Here is a 25,599-nt window from a genome sequence, read left to right as displayed (position 1 = left end):
ATTAATATACTTACAACCCTATAAATAGAGACCTTTGTATTGTAGGTTAAAAAAAAAAAAAAAAGTTAATGAGTATAATGTAATTCTTAGGGCTATTCAGAGTGGTAGACATATGTGTCTAACACCAAACCACTCATAAATCCTAGTGTTATTTTCTCTCTCTTCATGTATCATTTTTTCAACAAATGAAAGCCACATACGGAGTACAAATGGTCGCTTAGTTTGTAGCAGCTTTCGCTTACATAATATAGAGTTTTCTTTTTAAAGAGAGATCGACAATTTTCTGTAGTTTAATAAGGTATATGTACCTTTTTTTCATATATATATATATATATATATATATAGGATAAACCTTTATTATTATGTATTATCTATTATTGATCGATCAATAATAGATAATATCGGGGGCCGCCTTCTAATAATTGAGCTGCTACACTATTCCCATAACTTTAAAAGTCAAGGTCTTGGAGTAGTTTTTCTCATGCCCATTCTTGTGCTTTATTTTTTAGCTTCTTCGTTTGAAGCTTGTTGAATGTTGATTTCATTAAAGGGATGGATCCCAGGTTGGTGGAGGTAGCACTTAATGGAAACGTTATTGAACTGAAAAGATTACTTGAAGAAGACTACCACTTATTGGATAGAAGTTTAGTAGCCATGTACCCTGAAACTGCCCTACACATTGCAGCCATGCGTGGGCGAACAGAGTTTGTGAGGGAGCTACTGAAGCTTAAACCAGATTTTGCCACCAGATTGGACAAGGACGGGTTTACCGCAATACACATAGCCTCTGCAAATGGGTTTGTGGAAACAGTGAGAGAGCTATTGAAGTTTAGCCGTGAGCTTGCCGTTTTCAAGAGCAGCGATGGAAGGACTTGTCTTCATTGTGCAGCTGTAACTGGGAGGGTTCAAGTCCTTAAGGAATTGGTCGGCTTTCGTCCGGACAGTATACGTGAGGTGACTCTAAAAAGCGAGACTGCATTTCACCTCGCTGTGAAGTATAACCAATTTGATGTCTTCAAAGCCATGGTTGATCTATCCAAGCAGATAAACATAAAGGATATTCTGAATGCGGGGGATGAAGATGGCAACACTGTCTTACACCTTGCAATTGCTAGGAAGCAGCGTCAGGTAAATTATGCCATCTTTCACTCTTACAGTACTCCATGTTGCTTTTCATAAATATTTCCACAATCTTTTCCTCTCTTTTTGCATTCTAAATAACGACGGCAGAAAGCAGCAACAACTAAAGGCCAAAAGAAACACTATGTCAGTGGCGGTGGTTCGGTGGTCTTAAAAAAAAAAATTTCATTCGGTTGGACATTTGTTAGGACGCGATCGAGTTTAACTCTACACACCGGAGAATCACTTACACAAACTTAATTAGTATTGTTTTTGTGGGGTTTGGTCAATTTATGACTTAATTAGTCTTAAAAAAACACCATGCATGGTTCTTAACGTTTAAGCTCTTCATTAGCAATTCTCTAGGGATAGGTGTTCCATGGTCATGTCCAAGTAAACTAGCTATAGTTAGTCATTCCTCTTGCCATTTTCTTAAAAAAAAAAAAAAAAAAAAAAACACAAAGACCAGGGAACGCACAGAAACTTCAGATTCGATCTGATCTTTAACAGTTTCTGATGAACTTAAAGACAAACAACCTCATCAGCTCAAAAGCCTTCATCAGCAACGGAGGATAATATATTAAAGATTGATGTACTGGATTAAAATGATTGGTAGCTTATTCATAACCTGTCTTTGTTAAGTATTATTTATACAAACAGTCCATATCAACACAGCAGCTCTACAGTCATCGAAGGAAGAATTATCAACTTCAACAATTATATGATCAAATTTGAATGGTTCACATCTTATCCTTGTTTTCACAAAAAAAAAAAAAAAAATAGTGATTTTTTATACGAGGTAAACAGTCAAAAAAAAAAAAAAAAAAAAAAAAAAACGCAAATCAATTCAAGTCGATCGTTTGTCAATGGTCGTGATGTTGAGGGTCGGGAAAAAAATTTATCGTTCTTAAACAAGAACCAATGAGAATTGTCGTCGTTTAATACTAATACGAAGTAAATCGGTTTACATCTTTAACAGTTCAATTCCTTTATACTTAAATTTAAACAACGAAAAAGTATACATCATTTAAACAATATTAACATTTTTATCACAATATTCTTGTCTTTTACTGTTTAAACGACAAGAATTTTGTAAAATAAGTTAACTATGTTCACTAAAAAAACGTTATACTATTTTATTAATAAAAAAATGGGTATTCTGAATACAATATAACCATATTTTTTTTCACTGGATAAATTCTATGGGAAGACAAATCCAGAGTTTTGGCCTAAGTTAGATTTGAAAGGACTCCTGAGAATTAATGAAGATTTATGTCGGATTTGGAGCATTACAGATATATATGGCCTTGAAGTAGATCGACTAGTTTTGTTCGTAGTTTTTTGCAGCTGGTTTCTAAAGAAAACTATAATAGTACGTAAAAGAAGTTAAAGAAACAAAGGAAAATATACACAATAATGAGAGTGGGAAAAAGAATAGAAATAAAATATTTACATGGTTCGGTCTTTTTGACTTATATTGACAAGATAAAATCCTAGCAATTACAGTATAAAAAACAATCTCATAAATAGAACGCTTAGTGTTTGACAAGAGATCCTGATTCTCTCAAACAACCTACTCAAATTTATCCTATTACGGATTTAATTAATCTTTAGGTTCGTAACATTATAATAGTCTCATAGCAATCATACTTATTCTAAATTAAATATTCATGCAAGCAATTCAATCCTCCAACAGCAAAATCCTTAACATTCATGCATAAACAACATTAACTCTTCAATCTTCTCACATTTATCATGACCCAGTAAACTCTGTTGATCCAACATCTTCGAATTTTGTGAGTGCTCTTACAGGTTGTGGAATTGCTACTTGGTAGTGATGGTAGCCAACTAAAAGCACCAGTCCTTGTGAATCTGACCAACAAGAGTGGCATCACTGCTTTGGATGTGTCTGATGTGATACACCAAATGGTGGGTGAACCCACTGATTTGATGCTCAGGGATTTGCTTCTGCGTGCAAAAGCCTTGAGAGCGTCAGAGGTTCAACACGTTGAACCAGCTCTAGTATTTCTTCACAGGCAGATCCCAGTGACACAACTGCCTCCCGAGACTAGTACTCCCCAGACTCTCAGTCAGTTCTTATTATCTCACATTAAACTTCTGAACCCTTTGACATTTTTGAAAACGTTAGCAGAGGAAGTGAAAAATTCACCACCACAAACTCAAAATGCTTTGCTGGTTGTGGCTGTACTTATTGCAACTATGACCTATCAAGCCATATTAAGTCCTCCCCTTGGCGTTTCTAGCAAAGACGACGATTCAAAAGGCAATCCAGAAGGCAATATTTCACGGTACAATTATGGATACATTTCACGAGTCCCTTATGAAGGCAACTTATACAGTAAACTCCTGGACTTCCTTCCATTCATGGTTCCCAACACTATTGGATTTTTTGTATCGCTTACGGTGATTATTTTGGCTATGGATCATGAGTTTCCACTCAAAGCATTGCTAGGGATCGCTGTGCGTTGCATGGGTGCAAGTTATATTTGCGGGCTTTTGTTGATTGGACCTCCGACGTCGTATACTGGTAAAAATGCTTCCACCTTAGCCAAGATAATAATAGCAATAATCGTCTTGATCGACTTACTTCGCTTGACCTATTGGTTAGTCAAGAGATGGTTCAAAGAAACTAGACCGTCCCGACAAGCAAATGAGTCTTTCGCAACAACAAAATGTAACTTGAGCTATCTAGTCAAGAAATGGTTCAAAGAAAGTTACCCATCATCTGGTCATAGTTGAAGATGAATTCTATCACTTATTTGAGTCGTAGTTCAAGTCTATTTATATTATTCTTATCTACCGTAATTCTCCTAGCTATAAATAGCAGCTTGTTGTATTGTAAACATATAAATAAAAATTAAATGTAGTTATTTGAGCTTTATTATATGTACAAAGGTTATAGACTTCAACGGTAGATATATAAGTGATAGTCTTTTACTTTGAAATAGTATCTGAACTTGAAGAAAATTAATGGTAGTCCTTGACTTTTAGTATGATGTGCTTGAATGTGATGTATAAATTGTCTATTAATTCTTAATAGAATAAACTCTAAACTACGGCATGTAATGTAATTCTGATGCTTTCTATCTTGACCTTTATATTTTGAAGTCAAATGCTATTTCTCTTTCTTATAAGAATTTGGTCATAGTTGTAACTCAACGTGAAAATTCTGATTTAGACTCCAAATTTAACAAATAAAAAATATCTCAATTTTATCATACCCCTCAAATTATTTAGATTATCAATTTTTAATCCAAACACCACACATATCAATACCAAAATCAAAGCAAGCATAAAAGACCCATCACTCATTCTTTTTCTTAATTTCTTTCGTAAGAATTAATAATGGGAAAGACCGGCCACCTCATGTGTAATTTCATTTTTCTGTTTTCCCCTTGTTGAATAAAAGAGAGAGAGATTCAAAAGAATACCCAAGCAAAGAATCAATACTAAAGAGAGAAGAGAGATTAGTCCCACAACATTGCACCGGGAAAAAATTGTTCATGTTTCGCAACCACTAGATAACATCCTCTCTCTCCTTTATCCACTCCCTCTTTCCACATTTTCTACATGTACGTATTATGTAAATCATTGTATGGGATATCGATTGATGAAGCATTCATATTATATATATATTGCTTACTTTGTGAATCAATTATGTCAGCATATATATGCACATTCCCTCATATATTCATTGAACAACAGCTAAACATGCATGTGCTGATCGAGTACCTCGATCAAAGGGATAATTGATTACAAATTATTACATCTGACTTAATTACTCTTTGCCTTTTATTATTTTGACATAGTGTTGTGAATACACTTGTGAGTCTTGAGTACTGCATTGAGAAAGTGTAAAGAAAAATAACAGTTAATATACTATAATAGACCACTATAAGCATATATTTAGCTCATTAATTAATTAGCATCCATATATATATTATTAGCGGCGACAGTAAAATCATTGCTAATAATGGTTATTAGCTTAAACTTTTGGGCTAATATGATGTCCAACTAATTGGCTGGAATCCGGATGATACACGTACGTTCTGCTAGTGGCTATGGTGTTTTCTTGGGCAATTTCCTTAATTAGTGGTTTTTGTGGCTCTTGCAATTGCTGAGTTGTGTTGGTTCCGCATGCTTTTTTGGGGAATTGCCTGGTCCTCTATCATCTCCACCTATTGTTTGGTGTGATCAATAATGTTGGGGATATAACATTAATTGGCATCTAACCTAGTGTTTCATGCTATTACAAAGCAAAGCATATAGAAGTTGATTATCTTTTTATCGGTGAGAAGGTTGTCAATAAGGACCATCGGATTAAGTATATCTCTACTTGATCAATAATTAGTTGCTGATTTATCGACTAAGGGCCACACAGCAGCATGGTTTTGCTTTTTACGGGCCAAACAAGACGTCAGTTATATCATGACAAATGAGCATATATAGCATGTCCTTGTCCAACACGATCCTTTAGAAAAAGGCCCAACAACATGTCTCAAGCTAAGAATTTATTCGAGCTCCACCAAAGAGTGATTATATAGAGAGAGATTTGGGATGGCGACTGTATAGGATCACGTGTATCTCACTCGACGATTTGTCATTAAATTGATGAATTAGAATAATTAGTGCTACAGCGGCCGAGTGAAAACCCCGCAGGAATTGTCAATATTAGAACTGCATTAAACCACGTATGGATGTAGAATCAGAATTTTACATGAATTAGAATAATTAGTGCTGCATATATATATATATAAAGAGATTTTTTAAGGGGTTCAACCCATAAAAGAAGATAAATTTGAGGTCTAATTAAAATTTATGAAGTGATACGGATACCAATGTGTTTCTTGCATTCGGGAATCATATCCTCACTTGATCATTATTGTTTCTTTTTCTCTTTTCCTACTTTACCTTTTGATTAATTAATTATATCCAGATATGGTATGAATGGTCCCTTCAGTTTCACGTCAATGCCGGATTTGTGCATTTTTTTGGCTATAAAATAGAGAACATCTTTTCTCTTTTCCCCATTCAGGGCTTCTTTTTTTCTGAGTGGGCTTGTTGTTAATTTCCATTAAAAAAAAAATGGATCCCAGGTTGGTGGAGGCAGCACTTAATGGAAACGCCATTGAACTGCAGAAATTACTTCAAGAAGACCCCCTCGCACTTGACAGAGGTTCAGTGGCAGTGTACCCTGAGACTGTCCTACACATTGCAGCCATGAGTGGGCAGACAGAGTTTGTGAGGGAGCTACAGAAGCTTAAACCAGATTTTGCCACCAGATTAGACAAGGATGGGTTTAGCGCAATACACTTAGCCTCCGCAAATGGGTTTGTGGAAACAGTAAGAGAGCTATTGAAGTTTAGGCGTGAGCTTGCCCTTCTCAAGAGCAGCGATGGAAGGACTTCTCTTCATTGTGCAGCTGTAGCTGGGAGGGTTCAAGTCATTAGGGAATTAGTTGGCTTTTTCCCCGACTGTATCGGAGAAGTTACTTTAAGAGGCGAGACTGCGCTTCACGTAGCCGTGAAGTATAACCAGTTTGAGGCCTTTGAAGCCATGTTTGATATACTGAAGCAGCTTAACATGCAGGAAATTCTGAGTGCTGGGGATGAAGATGGCAACACTGTTTTACACCTTGCAGTTGCTAGGAAGCTGCAGATTCAGGTAATTAATGGCCGAATTAACCACTTCAAGATACTTTTCCTCTTTCTTGGCATTCAAATAACGAGTGTGAAAGTTTCTCTATTCTTGAAGGATATATATATATATACCATTTTGCTATGTCTATATGGAACATTCTGAAACCAGTACGGCTCTTTACCTTTTTAGTCATTTGACCATTTATTTACCAATTTGGATTGATATATATTCGGGACTAGACTTTCAAAATACTCCTCCTTTCTAGGAAAGAAAGAAAGAAAAAAAAAATTGCAAGAATTTAGGAGTTGATCAGGATTTAACGGAATTTGCAAAAATACCCACGCCTGAATGTTAGAAACAACTTTTTTTTTTTTTTTTTTTCTTAAAAGGAGTATTTTAGAAATTTTGACCGGATTTAATAGAAAATACTATTGAATGGTTGAAATTGAAAAAAATTGAAAAATTGAAACACTAAATTGACATTTTTTAAAGTGTAAGGGGTATGAATAAGTATAATTTCAAAAGTGATGAAAGATCATGGGTGATAATTGAAGTTTTTCAAATTTATGTCCACGTAATTGTGATTGATTATCAAATCTTTGTTATTTGATTACATTATTTATATATATATTTTTTTTACTACCACCTTTTCCTGATAAATAGGGCTAACTGGTATTGTAAACATCATCAAGAAATAAAAGTACAATGTAGTCCTAAAGGCTTTTAACACGTGGATGTAAGTTATAGACTGAACTAAGCAATTCTTAAGTGTTTCTCTCTCTTCTCCTTTGTGTTTATTTTCTTTTATTCCGCTATTAAATTTCATTTTCCATTCGATTATAAAATTTCTTTATATAAAATTTAAGGGTTAAATACCTTATCCACCCCTGGAGTTTCACAATTTTACTTTTAATCACAGGAGGTCCCTGTAGTTTGTCTAATGACCGAGATGGTCCTTCCATCCATCTTTCGTTAGTAGACATAACGGAAATCCAATTATATTTCAACACGTGTCCTAATTGCCAAATCATCAAATACTGGATTTACACTCTTGCCACGTAATAAATTTTTTTTTTACCCCAAATACCTTTGATTAAAAAAAAAAAACCCAAACCCATTCTTCCCCAACCCCAATCTCCGGTGAATCTGCCTTCTTCCCCAACCCCCGGCCATGAACCAAAGATTGCATCAGTCTATATCCAGTAACACATTTGGAACCGTATAAATTTCGAACCTTTCATTTAATTTACGAGGTGGGTTTAAGATTGAGGTTGAATTTTCAGCTACAAGAGAATGATTCAGTTTTGGGCTTGGTTTGGATCTCAGAAAGTGCTTAAAATGATTCTTGAAAGTGTTTTCAATATTTTTCAGAGAACAAAACAAAACCTTTAATTGGGATCAGTATTGAGCTAAAAACTTTAGTTTTATTATGTGGCAATGGTGTAAATTCAGTCATATTTGATGATTTGGCAATTAGGACAAGTGTCGAAATGTAATTGGTCCCTAAGTCAGTGACGTGAATTTTCATTAAGTCTACTAACGATAGATGGATGGAAGAACCATCTCGGTCTTTAGGCAAACCACAGGGATCTCTTGTAATCAAAAGTAAGCCCTAGAGGTTAAAAAATAAAGTTGTGAAACCTCAATGGTGAATAAGGTATTTAACCCAAAATTTAATTCATGCCTTGTTATATACTTCAATGCCTTCACCATCTATGCTATCTGTTACAGACCGTTAAATTGCTATGTGGTGGTGATGGTAGCCAACAAAAAGCAGTCGATGTGAATGTGACCAACAAGAGTGGCTTAACTGCTTTGGATGTGTCCGATATCATACAGCAAATGATGATGGGTGAACCCACTGATTACATGGTCAGGGATTTGCTTCTACGAGCAGGAGCCTTAAGAGCGTCCGAACTTGAACACATTGACACTGCTCATGTTCATCACAGGCAGATCTTCGTGATGGCGGCACCGCCTCCCCAAACTCTCTGGCAGTTCTTATTACATGAGATTTCACTTTTGAACCCTTGGAGATTTTGGAAAACATTAGCAAAAGAAGTGAAAAAGTCACCACCACAAACTCAAAATGCTTTGCTCGTTGTGGCTGTTCTTATCGCAACTATAACCTACCAAGCCATACTATCTCCCCCCAATGGCATTGATAAGGGCGACGATTATACAAGTGCTATTATTGCAAACCGTTTACAAGAGTTCATTCCGTTCATGGTTCCCAACTCTATTGGATTTTTTGCATCGCTTGCAGTGATTGTTTTGGTTATTGATGAGTTTCCGCTCAAAGCATTGTTGGGGATCGCTGTGCGTTGCATGGCTGCAGGTTATCTTTGCGGCCTTTTCTTGATTGGACCTACTAGTATAAATTCTTCACATTGGGCGATGATAACAATAGGAATAATCGTCTTGATGGACTTGGTTCGCTTTAGCTACTGGTTGGTCAAGAGATGGTCCAAAGAAATTAGAAATAGAAGTAGAAGAATCTAATGAATTAAGTTTGTTAGTTGGGAGTTTTTGAAGTTGAAGAAAATGGTCCTTGAGTTTTAGTATGTGTGCTTTAATGTGATGTAGAAATTTCATATTGTTAATAGAATAAATTCTAAGCTGCGGTATGTAATAGTTCTGATGCTTCCTATCTTCACCTTTATATTTTACAGTCAAATGCTATTTCTCTTTCTTTTAAGAATTTGGTCACAGGTGCAACTCAACGTGAAATTTCTGATTTAGGACCAAAGTATAACAATTCAAAAAAATTCTCAATTTTATCCCTCAATTTAAATGTTTTGTTTCAATTTTCAATCCAAACACCATCGATATCAATACCAAAATCATAAAAGACTCATCACTTGTCATTTTCTTTCTTCGGTGAGAATTAATAGTGGAAAAGACCCCCTAATGCCCACATATGCATAGCATCAACATTGAATATCTTGTCACTGGTACTACTCTCGCAGAAGCACATTAGTTTAACTGCAGAGTTCATGACCATCACGGCTTTAAAAAGTGTTGTTGTCATTACGGGTGTAAGTATACATATAAGCACATCTCCATCTTTATACTCAGACGATGTGGGATGCCATATAGATCCTCTTGCTTCTTACCGCGGGAATTCGTGCATCCATCATTAGTATAAGCCATGTTGCCCCACTAGCCGTTAACCTTTAAGATTAAAATGTATTGGGCTTATTTCAAAAATCTTATCAATCCCCTCTCTCAAACGTTCTCTCCTCTCTCCTGAAGAAAACTTTTCCTTTCTACCGACAGCCTATGGAAGAGGGAGTTATGGCTCCCTTCTTCCATCCCTTCTCCCTTACTTTTCCTTTCCTTTTTTCTGCTACCTTTCTTTCCTCCACGGAGGTCCTATCTGCCTTTTCAGAAGTCTTATCTTTGTCCAGAAGTACCATCAGCCCATCCTCCACCTCCAATCCCTCGGTTTCAGCCTTCCTCCATCATCATTGGCCCCGGACCCGCCTCTCGGAGTACATCCACGCCTCTACCTCCGCTTTTGATGCTGCTGTTTTTGGGTCTTAGATTTTCCCTACTTTTTGTCTTGTTTTCTTTTTTGTATGTACTGTTCTCTTGTGTATCTGTGCTGGATATTTCTTCTATAGGCTTTGAATCGTTCCTCATCAGCGGTTTCTTTGTTGTTGTGGTTATCTTTCGAGTGTGCTGCAACAATTCTCAGGGTTGCACCATTTATGGTGTACCTTTACAAACCAGCTATTTTGGTGGCCAGGCTTCGTGGTTGTACCAAGAAACGATAGGTCCGTGTCATTTATTTGATGCATTCCCTTTTATTTTTTGTTTACCTTCTTTGATGAGAACGTTTTTGGACTTATTGTTGGGTCGCCTAGCCCGGTGATGTTTTTCCCCTTCCCTGTTTTCCCATATTTGCTTAGAAAAAAAAAAAAAAAAGTATTGGGCTTGCCTCTCATTTTTATTAATTAAATGACTAGGGCCCAATCCAAACAAGCCCCAACAAGGGGACATTAAAAGAGACCTAGCTCTTTTATTGTTTATCGACGTTGCTAACCATTAATAATAAATCAATTCTCTCTCATAAGAATCTATGTTCTCATCATCCCATGTTAAAATATCAACAACCCGAATGGTCGATGTTAGTTCTTGTGTTGGCTTAATTCAGTTCAAAAATGCAGATGTTACTGTTCATAGGCTCAAACACTAATATAGAATGCTCAGAATCAAATCTCCACCGTCCATAATGTAGATTCATGTGTCATGAATGTCCTTGCAAAATTTCATCTCAATCGGACCACAAACGCCCATCGATCGGAGTTGTTGATCAAGGCTGAACAACATTTTCAAAATGTTGTTTTCTCCCCACTGTAGGCCATGTCCGGACACGGTGCTAGGTTGTCCAGATAGGCTTTTCAGCAAGTATATTTTTGCTCCGCAAGGCCCTGTCCAGACAACCCATTAACCTGTCTAGACACCCCGTACCTATTATGCCCAAAAATGTGTTTTTAGTGGGCCCAAGTGTAGGGTTTGATGTACTGATATATATATATATATATATATATATATATATATATACATCATTATAAAAGAGAGAGACACGAATTTTCGCCCCCAGAGAGTTCGTCAGAGGCTGTGCTAAGAGAGATCATATGTGGTGAGCATTAAATTAAATCTCTTAGATTTTTAGTTATTCCTTTGATAAATCTACGGTTGAGAAGTCTATCGGAAGAGTCCGGTAAAGGAGAATCACATTGAAGAAGATTGTGAGCAAGAAGACAAGTTGTAGGCTTGTCGATCTTACAGAGCCAAGGTCTTGCAAAGGGTTGTAAGTGTTTTTAGTGTCTGTAATTTCTAGATAATCATTTGATAGTGATTTCCTGAGTTTGGCTGCCCTGGAGAAGTTTTACTTTTAGATCGGTTTCTAAAAGGTTTCCTCTTCGTCTTCAAAATCCTTGTGTATGATTGTTTATATTTTGGCGATTGTTTGCTTTGATAAATATTTGTTAATTCCGCATAATTCCGCATAAATATTTGATAAATATCTGTTTAGAGTTTTTCAATTGGTATCAGAGTGGGTTCACTCTGTTTGGATTAAATTCCTGAGTGAGATCTGTTGACTCCTGTTTGCTATAAATACTTCTCAAGGGGAATATGATCTTATAAACTCCTTCAACAATTTGTTAGAAAAATTCACTCTTTTGAGACATCAACACACAAATTGTTTGGAGGATTTTCAAGATCTTGAACATATGAACGAATCTATTGTTACTAAATTGTCTGAATCACATGCTTTAATTGAATCTTTAAAATCTAAAAATCTTGTTTTGGGTTCTAAAGTTGATTTGTTAGAGAATAAATTAAAAAAAGTCAGAAACTCAATTGAAAAAATTCTCTAGCAATTCTCTTGAGAATATGTTGCATACTCAGAATTTTGATTGTGATAAATCTGAGTTAAGTTTTGATTGTCATGTTGTTTTGTCTTCTAACAATGATTCTACTTTTGAGATAATATTTGTTAAATCAGAAAAAGTAGAAGACTCTTTGGTTAAAAGAAAAACAGCAGCGCCTCGTCCTCACAAGGTAAGAAAGTTAAGAAAATTCATATTGAACCTTGTGTATCTTACCCCAAGTATAGAGTCGTTCATCCTCTTAGGAATCTACCTCCTAAAAGGTTTATCCCTACTTGTCATCATTGTGGAAAAGTTGGTCACATTCGACCCAACTGTTTTAAATTGAAACCTCATGCGCATAAAAATAAAATTTCTGTTTCTAAGAAAGAACCTTTGGGGTTATGCACAATGATGATGAGAGGTTTGTTTAGATTAGACAAAATTGAAAATGTTCATCTCTCTACACCTTCTTTTAAGAAGGTTTGGGTGATGAAGGATTATACCATTCACCCATTGAGGGGAAGTGGTAGTGATCTCACCTAAATTTATGTGAGTAAATAACATGTCTAGGAATGGTTGTTTTGCTTATTTTTGAAAATCCTAGAGCATGTTATTTTTCTTTTCTTTGCATTTTTTTTTTTTTTTTTGCTTTCTAGTTTATGCTTTGCAATTTTTTTTGTTGTTACTCTTTTTGTGTGAAGAGTGTATACATGTTAGTTTTGAGATTCTTGTTATGAGGCATATTCATAAAGGACTTTTCAAGAAATTCATATATCATGATCTTTGAAAGGCTTATAGATGGATGTTGTGTGCAGACTACCAAGATTTTTGTCTACTTGCTAATCAAATGTTCATGAATGTGTAATGTCTTGTGAAGACCTAGAAGTAGTTATTAAACCAAATCATTATTTTGTAGTGGGACTTATAAGATGTGATAAAAGTTTAATGCTAAAGGACATTCATTTATTGCCTGTTGTAATCTTAATTCAAGCATATTGTTTTTTTTTTTTTTTTTTTTTTTTTTTTTTTTTTTTGGCATTGCATTTTTGTTTGTGTTTCATTTGTTTTCGTTTGTGTGCATTTTTTTTGTGAAAAATTTTAAAAAGACAAAAATATGTTACTTTGATTGTTTTCTTTTCTTTCGTTTGTCTTATGCACCTAGACAGTCCATTAATTTCTCATGTTTCTTTCATGGATTTAATTCCTTGTGTCTTGGAATGTTCTTAATATGCATTAGATGAAAATTTGCTCAATGGACTTGTTCTTGTGGTTACCTAAAGCCTAAACTTATGTGGTACATTTTGCCTTTGCTTACTCTTTTGTGCACATTTAAGTTGAATTTGAGGTTATTTCTTAACTTTAAATGTGAGGTATGTTAGGTAACTAGATGAGGTTTTGACTAGTCGTACTTTTTTCAAATTGACCATACACTTGTTGAACCTAGGGTTTAAAAATTCCTGCTTTCCTCCTTTTGTGATAAGCACCAAAAGTTTAAGTACACTTTCTCAAAGAGAAAAAGAAACAAAATATAGTGAAAAAAAAAAATCAAAATATCATGTTCCATATGGAATTTATTTCACTGTGTCAAACTTGTGCAATTTTTTTTTTTTTTTTAAAAGAGGAATATATTGGATGAGAGTGGCTAGACCCTAGTATGATAAGGTTTGACTTTTGATTTGATATATTTGCCAAAATCTTATGTTGGTGAAAACTTTCTCTTTAAGTTGTAAGTTGGTAATTTTTCTCATTTGATGGCTTACACACATACCACACAAGCATGGGTTAAATGGAACATTTTGTCTTTTGCTTGGGTTAAGCAATATGAGTTCCTTGTCATTTCTAGTCTTATGTATATTTTGCATATTTTGAGCATGTTTGAGATATTCATTGTTGAAATACATGAGTCGTTGATGTGTGTATCATGTGTGTTCATTTGACTTTTGAGGGGGAGAAACATGTTTTGCTTTTTAGTTTCTTGTTGATTATTCAATCATATGTTTTGGGGGGGGGGGGGGGGGGGGTTTGGTGATGTGTGTTCATGATCTTGCATTCTACGTCATTTTTTTGTGATCATGACTTTTATTTATGTATTCCTGTTTTACATATGCTTTGATGTATTTTGTGAAGTGTTTCAAGAAACATGAAGACATTTTGTCATTTTGTGACAAAAAAGGGGAATAAATATGGGGAGATGATGGGATTGGCTCGGCATTTTGGTTTTGTCACCGAATTGCCAAAATGAGAGTTTGTTAGTTCTTGTGTTGGCTTGATTTAGTTTCAAAATGTAGAGGTTACTATTCATGAGCTTAAACACTAATATAAAATGCTCATAATCAAATCTCCACCGTTCATAATGTAGATTCATGTGTTATGAACGTCCCTGCATAATTTCAGCTCAATCGGACCACAAACGCCCATCGATGGGAGCTATTGATCACTATTATACCCAAAAACGTGTTTTTAGTGGGCCTAGGTCTAGGGTTTGATGTACTGATATATATACATCATTATAGAAGAGAGAGACACGAATTTTCGCCCTCAGAAAGTTCGTCGGAGGCTGTGCTAAAAGAGATCATATGTGGTGAGCGTTAAATTGAATCTCTTAGAGTTTTAGTTATTCCTTTGATAAATCTACGGTTGAGAAGTCTATCGAAAGGGTCCGATAAAGGAGAATCACGTTGAAGAAGATAATGAGCAAGAAGACGAGTTGTAGGCTTGTCGATCTTACAGAGCCAAGGTCTTGCAAAAGGTTGTAAGTGTTTCTAGTGTCTGTAATCTCTGGATAATCTTTTAATAGTGATTTCCTGGGTTTAGCTGCCCCAGAGAGGTTTTACTTTTAGATCGGTTTCTAAAAGGTTTCTTCTTCGTAACCAAAATATCTATGTCTGCCTCTTTATTGCTTTATATATTTGGATGATGGAATTGTTTATTGCTTCATAGTATTAATTCCGCATAAATTGTGATAAACAAGTTTTTAGAATCGGCATAGCGTTTTTCAGTCAACATTGTTTAAAAGGAGATTGCATTATTATTGAACATTGAACAATCCATATAGTAAATATCATGGCTTCATTTTCAAATCAACATCTTACTTGGAGCTTCCAAGGGAAGATGATCCTCTCCGGTTCAAATGAATTGAATATTATCTAGTTAGTTATAGTGGAGGAGTATTTTTGTCTTTTTACTTTTTGAGGGGACAAAAATATCCTTCCACTATAACTAACTGGATATTTTTCATTTCAAATTAAATGAAGATGATCCTAATTCGCTTCTCGAATGGCCATGAGTGAAGTAATAACGTCTCACTGTTCATACATTGAGTAAAACCTGAAGATTCAATTTCTTAGCAGGTTTTCAATCAAATTCAAACTACTTGAGTGTTTTTAACATTTGAGAGAACAAATTAAGGTATACTTTTACTATTATTTGTAATTGTACATATTTTTCCTATGTTTGAGAATATGTCACATTACATAATTTAATTATATTCATGATGTACAATGGGTATGCACATAAACTAGTAAACAAAGCCAGAAAGGCTTGAATTGTATCACATTTCCTTGATTTCTTTAATAAGAGAGCAAGATAACAAAATATAGAATCATTAGATAACTAGACAACAAGGCCCCCTAATCCCCTCTTCTAGTTTCTAGCTCCAACCAAAGATGAATGAAAAAAAACATCTCCCTCACCTAATTTTTATAAATAAAGATCATAGTTACACTAACTCAGAAATACAAACTACTCGAAACTCATTTCTAGCCACAGGAATATATTCAACAAAAGCTAGCGACCTTAAAGAAACCAATCTATCCTTGTACTTCCAAGACATCTCGGTCCTCGGTGTCGCCAATGCCATGCTTCATCCCAGTTGCAGGTGTTGTTGGCAAGGCTCATACATTCACCCAATTCGGAACTGTCTTTGTCACCAATGACTTTACCACTGAAAGTGCAGATCCAAATTCACTGGAAGTTGGCCATGCACAAGGCATGTATGTGACAACGGGGTTGGACGGGTTGAATTCACATGTGATGCTATCAATTGTGTTAGGGTTATCCCACATCGGTTGTGGAAGAGGTTGGTGGTCAGTTTATAAGTGTGAGGGAAAAGCCTCACCTCTTGAGCTAGCTTTTGGAGTTGAGATAGGCCCAAGGCCACCCAACATTAGTATCAAAGCCCAGGTTTACTAACAAGTCTCGGCCTAACAATCTACGAGAGAAACGGGTTGCCGCCCCTCCGACCCAGGGCCCGATGTGTGAGGGAGAGATTGTTGGGGTTATCCCACATCGGTTGTGGAAGGGGCTGGTGGTCAGTTTATAAGCGTGAGGGAAAGTCTCACCTCTTGAGCTAGCTTTTGGGGTTGAGAAAGGCCCAAGACTACCCAACACTGATATCAGAGCCTAGGTTTACCAACAAGTCTTGGTCCAACAGTCCACGGGAGAAACGGGTTGTAGCTGCCCCAACCCAGGGCTCAACGTGTGAGTGAGAGATTGTTGGGGTTATTCCACATCGGTTGTGGAAGGGGTTGGTGGTCAGTTTATAAATGTGAGAGAAAAGCTTCACCTTTTGAGCTGGCTTTTGGGGTTGAGATATGCCCAAGACCACCCAACAAATTGTGTTCACAAATAAGGAATACTTTGTAAGCACCTTGGAAATACAAGGAGTTAGTAAGCAATTTGAAGCTGTTAGAGAGGTGTCAGTGGTGGCTGGCAGACAGGGAAATTCCGGTTTGCTAGGGGCTATACTACTTTTGAGACATATTCCTTTCATTTTCCTACCCACCACGCTGTTTTTCGGTGCAACATGACGGTGCAGCATTACTAGCTAGTTGAAAATATTGATAGGGTTAGAGAAATAAGATATATGGACCTGTGGTTCTTGGTCAAGGCTAAAATGCCAAGTCTTTGTTTTATCCTTATTTTGTGTTTTACACATAATGGGCGTTGCCTTATCCCCAGCAACGGTAAATTCCCCTTTGTTAAAATGAACCTGCTTTCTACGGTCTCAATTTCAGCATTTTCTTATTCGTAGGTAGCCATTCTTTTATTTAAAGGAGAAATTATCAATAAACAAACAAGAATGAGTTGATTATATTTTATAATACAATTTAATGTGTTTTTGAGGTAAAGACTTCTTCGAAGTAGCTATTGAATGTTACAGCTTAATGGGTTTACGTCAAGTGGTATCAAAGAAAGGCTAATTATTTTCTATAGCAATCACCAATTCATGACGACGGAACAACGACATAATAATAGGCTCCTTGAACTGCTGCACCAGGTACCAATACTATGAAGGGGATGAGCAAAGTGTACCACCAATTTATCCAATTAACCCAATCCCAACCAGCAACCACTACCATTCCAAAACCAAAAGAAACCACCATCCAAGCATCATTGCTACACAAAACGCAGCCACCGTTGACACCAAATTGCTCAACCATAAGACTCATACTTTTTTAAAAATTGTGTTTTTGAAATTACTACTTTTTAAAATTGCACATGCGTTTGGTAAAACATGTTAAAAAACATTTTTTCTATAAATTAAATGTTTGGATAACATACATGAGTATGTATATGGATATATGTTTGTGTATTGCATAATGCATTTATATACATACATATAACACATGAGATTAGAGTATTTAATATTCAAGTTAATTTATTTAATTAACTCAAATATAATTAATTAATGATTAGTATGGATTTACAAAAATATAAGCAATCATAATATTTAATTTATATAAGAAATGAATAAGTTAACAAAAAAGGCTGGTGATAAGGTCAAACTCGATTCGTGTTTGAAATAAAATAAAATAAGCTAAGCTCAAACAGAATTTCTAGCTCGGTGATAAGTTCGAGCTCGACTCGTGTTTAAAATAAAATAAAATGATACAATACAGCCATAATTAAAAAGTCAACTTAATTTCGTAAATACCAAAATAACTGGTCCAGCTTAATTTGTTTTTAACCCTTATTTATAACATTACAACGGAGTTGAACACCATAATTTACATAATTATGTTGCTTTAGTTTTAAGGCTCGGATTCGGTTTCTGCATCAGCAGCTTCACCAGCTAATTATCTGGGGCAACAATGAAGGCAGCCCCCGCCACTTCGATAGTTCTTATAACCCCTACTATAACATCGATTGTGGCATCGATGGTAGTCGCCAGGTCCCCCATATCGATCGTTTCCTGGATATCCATCGTATTTGGCATCATCTACTCCATTGGCCTCTTTTGTGGCCTCCACTGCACGTGCAATTAATGAAACATGTTACTATAATATAATTGTGATCTTACTGTGACAATATTAACATTAATTAGCACACATAATGAAAAACAAGTTGTTAGTGATCCCAACGCACCGTTTTTCTGGTCAGAAGAAGTCTCAGTCAGGTCCCTCGCCGAAGTGATAAGAAGAACAATGGCCAACAAGAGACCTAGCAAAAGCAAAGCCTTGGAACCCATTTTTCTTAGCAAACAGAACTTCTAAACAAAGAAAATATTAATTGGAGAGTGGTGAAAAAATCAGTGGTCTTTCTTTTAGGTATTCACAGGCCAATACTAAATTTGGAATTTAGATCATTTTCAATCCATTTGACCGGAATAAGATTTGGTCCTTTAAGATGAAAAACCTCTCAAGTGTCCAAATGGACGGGAGAGGATTCCGGTCCATTAATTTGGAAGGGCGCCCTACAATATTGTTTTAATATATATATATATATATATATATATATATATATATATATATATATATAATGCAATACACGCTTTGGACATGTTTGAAGCTATATATGGAAAGCTTCTCTACGACCATCCCTTGGTAATTAAAGAAGACCAGTATTTTTATAAAAATGATGGACGGGACAGTTTCGATTGGATTTCTTGTCAATTGAAACTTCTTAATTTGATTCATCTTTTTTGACTTCAATTCTCCTTAACGATTTTATTTACTTTGCTTTACTTTTGTTAAGGTTAGTGTTCGTACGTTTTCCAATATCCATGATACTTCCTTATATCTCGAGACTAAATGCAGAAGCAAAAGAAATGGATTACAGCTAGCTAGAAATTACCTACCATTATTATTATTATTATTGCATGAATTTAAACCAAATTAATAATTAAGTATAACAGTTGGATGTACAGGTTTATGTAGAATAAAATAAGACTAGTCTTAAACTTAATTTTATACCAAGTAATAAGTTATAATTGTATACAAAAGTTACATGTTTATAAAGTCATCGTTAACTAGAACTGTTCTTTCAAACATAAAAGTTTTATAATTTGCTATTGACATATAAAAATGTAGAAATTTAAATCATCTAGCCATTTAGGGAATGAAAAAATCATCATAGACGGGTCATAATATAAAAAATATTATTTTTATAAAAATTTTTAAACTTTTTGGGTTGCCTTTGAAGTTTTGGTCGACGAAAGTCCTACACCCAAGTTAAGAACTCTCCAATAAATGAAAGCCCTAAAGAAATTATCAAGATTAAGTGTCACATTTGAAAATGTAGAGAAAATTGGGGTTCATAAAAGAAAATTATTTAATTAATTCATGCCTCATTACATTATTTAATGCGTTCACTATCTTTTTTTTTTTTTTTTTTTTTTTTTTTTTTCGCGTTCACTATCTACAATACGTGTTATACAGACTGCGAAATTGCTACTTGGTGGTGATGGTTGCAGCCAACATAAAGCAGTCAATGTGAACGTGTCCAACAAGAGTGGCTTAACTACTTTGGATGTGTCCAATGTGATACAACAAATGGTGGGTGAAGCCACTGATTTCATGCTCAGAGATTTGCTTCTGCGCGCAGGAGCCTTAAGAGCGTCAGAAGTTGATGAAGGCGTTGACATCGCACAAGTTCGTCATAGGGAGATCTCAGTGATGGCATTGCCTCCCCAGACTCTTAGCAGACTCTTAGACAGTTCGTATTAAATGACAATTCACTTCTGAACCCTTTGATATTTTGGAAAACGTTAGCAAAGGAAGTGAAAGAGTCATCATCAGAAACTCAAAATGCTTTGCTGGTTGTGGCTGTTCTTATCGCAACTATAACCTATCAAGCAATACTAAATCCTCCCAATGGCCTTTGTACTGGCGACAATTACACTGCGGCTAATATATCAGCCAATTTACGAGAATTCCTTCCATTCATGGTTCCCAACTCTATTGGATTTTTCGCATCGCTTGCGGTGATTGTTTTGGTTATGCATGAGTTTCCACTCAAAGCATTGCTGGGGTCGCTGTACGTTGCTTGGCTGCAAGTTATCTTTGCGGGATTTTGTTGATTGGACCTACTGATATAAATGGTTCACGATTTGCACTGACAATAATAGGAACAATGGTCTTCATCGACATAGCTCGCTTCGGCTTCTGGTTAGTCAAGAGATGGTCCAATGAAATTAGAAATAGAGAATCTAAGACAGAGAACAACCTTTTTGTGTGGTTTTCCTTGCCAAATATAGTAGCCTAGTGTTGCATATCTACTGGTCGGAAAAGCCGTGAGCATGTGAGCATGCATGTGAATTAAGGTTGTTAGCTAGCTTGTTGGGAGTATGTGAGCTTGAAGAAAATGGTCCTTGATTTTTAGTATGGTATGCTTGAATTTGATGTACAAACTTCATATCCTTAATAGAATAAACTCTAAACCGTGGCATGTAATTCTAATGCTTCCTATTTTCACCTTTTATATTTTATGGTCAAAGCTATTTCTCTTTCTTATAATTAGAATTTGGTCATAGGTGAAACTCACTGTGAAAATTCTGATTTAGACTCCAAATTTAACAAATCAAAAAAATCTCAATTTTATCACCCAGGCTCGGAATATATATCAGGATTATCAATTTTCAATCCAAACATCATAGATATAAGATATCAATACCAAAATCAAATTAAGCAAGCACAAAAGACCCATTACTTGTCCTTCTCGATCTTTCTTCTGTAAGAATTAATATCTCATGTGTAATTTAATTTTTCCTTATTGATCTTAGAAGAGGGAGAGAGAAATCCAAAACATTACCCAAGGAAAGTATCGATCAGTACTAAAAAAAAAAAAAAAATTAAGAGATTAGTCACTAATTACCACTGCACTAGGAAAAAATTGGTCATACCGGGTCACATCCTCTCTCTCCCTTATCCACCTCCTCTTTTCCTCATTTTCTATATTGGATGATGTACATCATTGCTTGGGATATCGATTGATGAAGCATTTGAAGTATTTCATTCATATTATTATTATTATTATTATTATTATTATTATTTTATAGATATTTCACTCATATTATTAGTGTGCATATGTGTTGACACTGACACCCACTGATGCATGGTAGCACCATTGAGTGTCTGTGCACCACAAACTTTTATATGTCCTTCATTCTCGCAAGTAATCTATGTAAGTTCACAAATTTAATGATTAATTTGTCAAATGAGATGAGCTAAATATATAAAAAAAAAAAAAATATTGGCCCATATCATTTCTCTTATCCATGTAAGCCCTTTCCCTCTTTACGGCAAGAATTCGTGCATCCATCAATCTAGGTGCAAGCTACATTAGCCGTGAAAGAGTGTTGGGCTTCACTCTCATTCTTATTAAATGACCAGGGCCTAATCCAAAAAAAAACACCTCAACAAGGGTACATTGAAAGACCTACCTCTCCCAGTTTAAACGGATACTCACATTCCTTGTCTATTTGTTTATCGTCGTTGATATTAATTCAATTCTCTCTCATACGAATCCATGCATGTTATCATCATCCCATGCATTATTGAACACTAATAGAATAGGCTTTGGTTGCCTTTTTCTTTATAATTTTTTGTACATGTTACGGTACTCTCATCTCCGGATCGGGGCTTCGGTGTACACAAATTGTATGCAATATAAACAATACACTACAAAAAACAATTTTTTACTGGAAATTTTTGACGTTTTATGGTGTTCGACACGTCAGAAAATTTTTCTGACGTATGTTGATTGTTAGAAGCATCGGGGTCAATAAATTTTTTTTCTGACGTGGCAATTTTAACACGTCAGAAAATTTAAAAATTAATTAAAAAAAATAATTTAAAAATTTATTAATTAATTAATTAATTATTATTATTATTATTTTTTTTTTGTAATTTCTATGCACCACTCGTTTCTCTGCAGCACTTTGAATGGTGCAGATAAATTTCTCTGCACCACTCGTTTCTCACCACTGGAGTAGTGCAGAGAAAGGAAAAAATTTTCTCGATCTGCACCTCTCCGACCAGCTCTCCCTTTTCTCCATTTTCTCACTCTCTATCTCTTCTTTTCGATCTCCATTTTTAAAATCCCAAACCCAAACCGAAAAAATCTTCAAAAAATCAAAAACCCAAACATCAAACCCAACAAATCTTAAAAAACCCAAAAAAATCTCCTGATCTTCTCTTTTTTTTTTTTTTTTTTTTTTCTTCTTCTTCTTCCTTCGATCTACTGTGCGCTTCTCAATTTTTTCTGTCACCTTTTCTTTTTCTTCTTCCTCTAGACTATGCCACTTCCCAATTTATTGTTAGTATTGGTTGCAGTGACGGCCATATATTTAGTCAAAGGTACGGACCTCAAAGAAACGACGCTATCCTTATACTTGCAAGACATCTCGGTCTTCGGGGCCGCCAATGCCACGGCTGTCCGAGTTGCTCGTATTGCTGGCAAGGCTTGGACATTCACCCAGTTCGGAACCCTCTACGTCACCGATGACAACATCACCGAAACCTCAGATCGGAATTCAGCCAGAGTTGGACAGGCACAGGGCATGTACGTGACGGCGGGATTGGACGGGTTGAATTCGCATGTTATGGTGTCGATAGTGTTCACAAATAACGAGTACAATGGAAGCACCATACAATTGCAAGGTATTAGCAAGCAATATGAGGCTGTTAGAGAGGTTTCGGTGGTCGCCGGAACGGGGAAATTCCGGTTTGCTAGAGGTTATGCTACTTTCGAGACATATTTCTTGGACATTCCTGCCCAATACTCGGTTATCCGGTGCAACGTCACCGTCCAATATTACTAGTGGAATTACTGTATATTCTTGGTGTGTAATTTTATTGTTTTCGAAACCATATATTGAGATGCCTTGGCCTCAGAATCTCAGATGGCGATTCTGTGATGATGACTTTTTTTTTTTTTTTTTGGGTTTGTGTGGAGTTAAATAAATTGCTCTATAGCTGTCGCCTTTCGGGTCTTTTTGGCCAAAAAGACTTTAATGGAACAATACTATTCATAAAAAAAAAAAAATAAAAAAAAAATAAAAATAAAAATAAAAATCAATCTCTCACCATTTGAACTTTTTATATCGCTCAATAATTTATGTTAATATTTTTTTTTTTTTTCATCTTTTATCTTACAAATTTAATATATCAATCATTAAATTTTGTTGACTTATGTGAATTTTACGTACAAATTCAATGATGATATCACCCATTTACTATAGAGGTAGTTAAAAAATGGTTAAAAATAGAATAAATTATATCATTTCTCTTTTATATTACATCAATTACGTTTTACTATTATTTAAATAAAAAAATTACTATAAAACAACAATTTTTACCTTTTCACATTAAATATTATTATTTATTTTTTTTGCATATAAATTAATTTATTCTGCAGCAAAAATGCCCAAAGCCTTTGCTAAACAGAACCTACTTTGAGTAATGCTAAAGTAAAAGAATAATTAATAGTTTGAATAGAAGACTTTGAGTTAATGCTAAGGGGCAGTTCAAGAAGCGTTGTCTTTTACCAATTGAGCTATATATTATAACCATAATCTTTTTTATTTTTTTTTTATTTTTTTGATATGTCCACACAAGAGGGAAGAAGAGAGATTCAAACTAGTGACCTCCGCTTTATTAGGCGTGATCCCAACCGATTGAACTACCTCTTAGGGACATTATAACCATAATCTCAATCCACGTGATGCACCATCATTTTGTATATGGGAAACTTAGAGCATTCCCAGCAAACTCGCTATAAGAGAGTATGTTCCCTAAGTTTAAGGAATATGTTCAAAAAATCACAAAAAACATCATACATCAGACTCCCTAAATGAACCTTTAACATCAGAATTGCTATAATGGAACCCAATATTTTGGGTTCCACTATTACAATCTTTATAATTATTAAAATATAAAAAAAAAATGATTCTCTCTCATCTCTCCTCTCATATATATAATATAATTAAAAAAATAAATATTTTAATGATATAGTGAATGATTAAGAGAAGCTATTAGGGTGTATTTTGACATAAAAAAATAAAAAATAGTTTAAATCCTTAAATATAAAAAAATAAATAAATAAAATAAATAAATAAATAAATAAAGAAAAAGACGAAAGAGCTGCTGAAAATATTCTTCTAGACATGTGGTAAGCACATGGAAAAGTTGGGTTAAAAAATGTTGACCGAAAGGATTGGGCAAACTCTGAGCAGTGTGGTACAAGAAATGTGTCGTTATCGGAAGCGAATTTGATGGAGAATGGGACACGTACCCAAAAATTGGGTCCTCAAGCCTAAATGAAATCCTCATGGCACACCATTACTTGCCACAAAACATGCCTTTGTTCATGGGTCTTCAAGCTTATTCAACAGTTTAATGTTTCAAGTAACCTTTCTTCATGGCTTCTTCTATTAAGAAGTGTGTTTATGGAGCAACCCTGAGACTTTATTGATTCTGACCAGCTTGGTTTTGTTTCCCGCCTTCGTAAATCTATCTAGGGCATCAAGCAAGCATGATGGGCATGTGAACCCACAATTATGTGCAAACTCACCACCTTGTGCCGCATGATCAACCATATATCATATTTTTATGGGTTAAATATTCCATACTCCCTTAGGATTTTCTAGCTTTATTTTTTCTTCTATGTGGTTTCATTTTTATCACAGGAGGTCCCTGTGGTTTTGATAAGCGACCAAATTAGTCTATCCGTTAGTTGACCGTTAGGATTGACACGTGGATCAATCAGACGTCGACACGTGGCACATATTTAATTTTTTTTTTTAATTTTTTAAAAAAATGTATTTTTTTTAAAAAAAAAAAAAAAGAAACGGAAAAAAAATTGGGGGTGGCTCTTTTGGCCATGGGGGTGGCCTGGTGATGCAGCGTAGGATTGTGGTGAACAAGAAAAACAGCAAGTAGAAGGGATAAATATTTCTAAGATTGTGAGACTATCACAAGAATCAAAGAAATCTTCTTAAAAACTATAGATTATATCTATGGTTTAAGGAAAAACACAAAGAAACTCAACTCTGAGTAATTCTTATTAAACAAACTCAATAATAATCATAAACTGAATTGTTAAAGGCTATAAGCATATATTTATAGCCCAAGACTCCTAGTCCTAAGATAACAATGAAATAGAGTTAATTTAGAAGTCTACGAAAGACAACTAAACCAAATAAAAGACTAACAAA

At 35.1% G+C, this 25,599-nt stretch overlaps 3 protein-coding genes and 2 pseudogenes across 3 annotated transcripts; all 5 read left to right on the top strand.

Annotated features, from left to right (window-relative positions):
* The first annotated feature begins 540 nt into the window (after window positions 1–540).
* Window positions 541–4,078, top strand: LOC148585214 (uncharacterized). Its single transcript, XM_088516998.1, has 3 exons — window positions 541–1,128; window positions 2,932–3,403; window positions 3,467–4,078. Exons 1-3 carry the CDS (start codon window positions 553–555, stop codon window positions 3,877–3,879), a joined length of 1,461 nt encoding a protein of 486 aa, XP_088373124.1. The 5' UTR covers window positions 541–552; the 3' UTR covers window positions 3,880–4,078.
* A 2,147-nt stretch (window positions 4,079–6,225) lies between these two features.
* On the top strand, window positions 6,226–9,282 carry LOC148585213 (ankyrin repeat-containing protein BDA1-like). Its single transcript, XM_088516376.1, has 2 exons — window positions 6,226–6,804; window positions 8,512–9,282. The coding sequence occupies exons 1-2, from the start codon at window positions 6,226–6,228 to the stop codon at window positions 9,280–9,282; spliced, it is 1,350 nt and encodes a 449-aa protein (XP_088372502.1).
* A 6,382-nt stretch (window positions 9,283–15,664) lies between these two features.
* Window positions 15,665–16,989, top strand: LOC148585212 (dirigent protein 22-like; annotated as a pseudogene).
* A 1,954-nt stretch (window positions 16,990–18,943) lies between these two features.
* LOC148585211 (ankyrin repeat-containing protein ITN1-like) lies at window positions 18,944–20,648 on the top strand (annotated as a pseudogene).
* A 2,032-nt stretch (window positions 20,649–22,680) lies between these two features.
* LOC132180367 (dirigent protein 22-like) lies at window positions 22,681–23,205 on the top strand. Its single transcript, XM_059593163.2, has one exon. It carries the CDS (start codon window positions 22,681–22,683, stop codon window positions 23,203–23,205), a length of 525 nt encoding a protein of 174 aa, XP_059449146.2.
* The last annotated feature ends 2,394 nt before the right edge of the window (window positions 23,206–25,599 follow it).

Source organism: Corylus avellana, chromosome 5, assembly GCF_965113065.1.
Source record: "Corylus avellana chromosome 5, dhCorAvel1.hap1.2, whole genome shotgun sequence".
Classification (NCBI taxonomy): Eukaryota; Viridiplantae; Streptophyta; class Magnoliopsida; order Fagales; family Betulaceae; genus Corylus; species Corylus avellana.
Note: the sequence above shows the minus strand (reverse complement) of the source record. Positions and strands in the feature narration are given on the sequence as shown.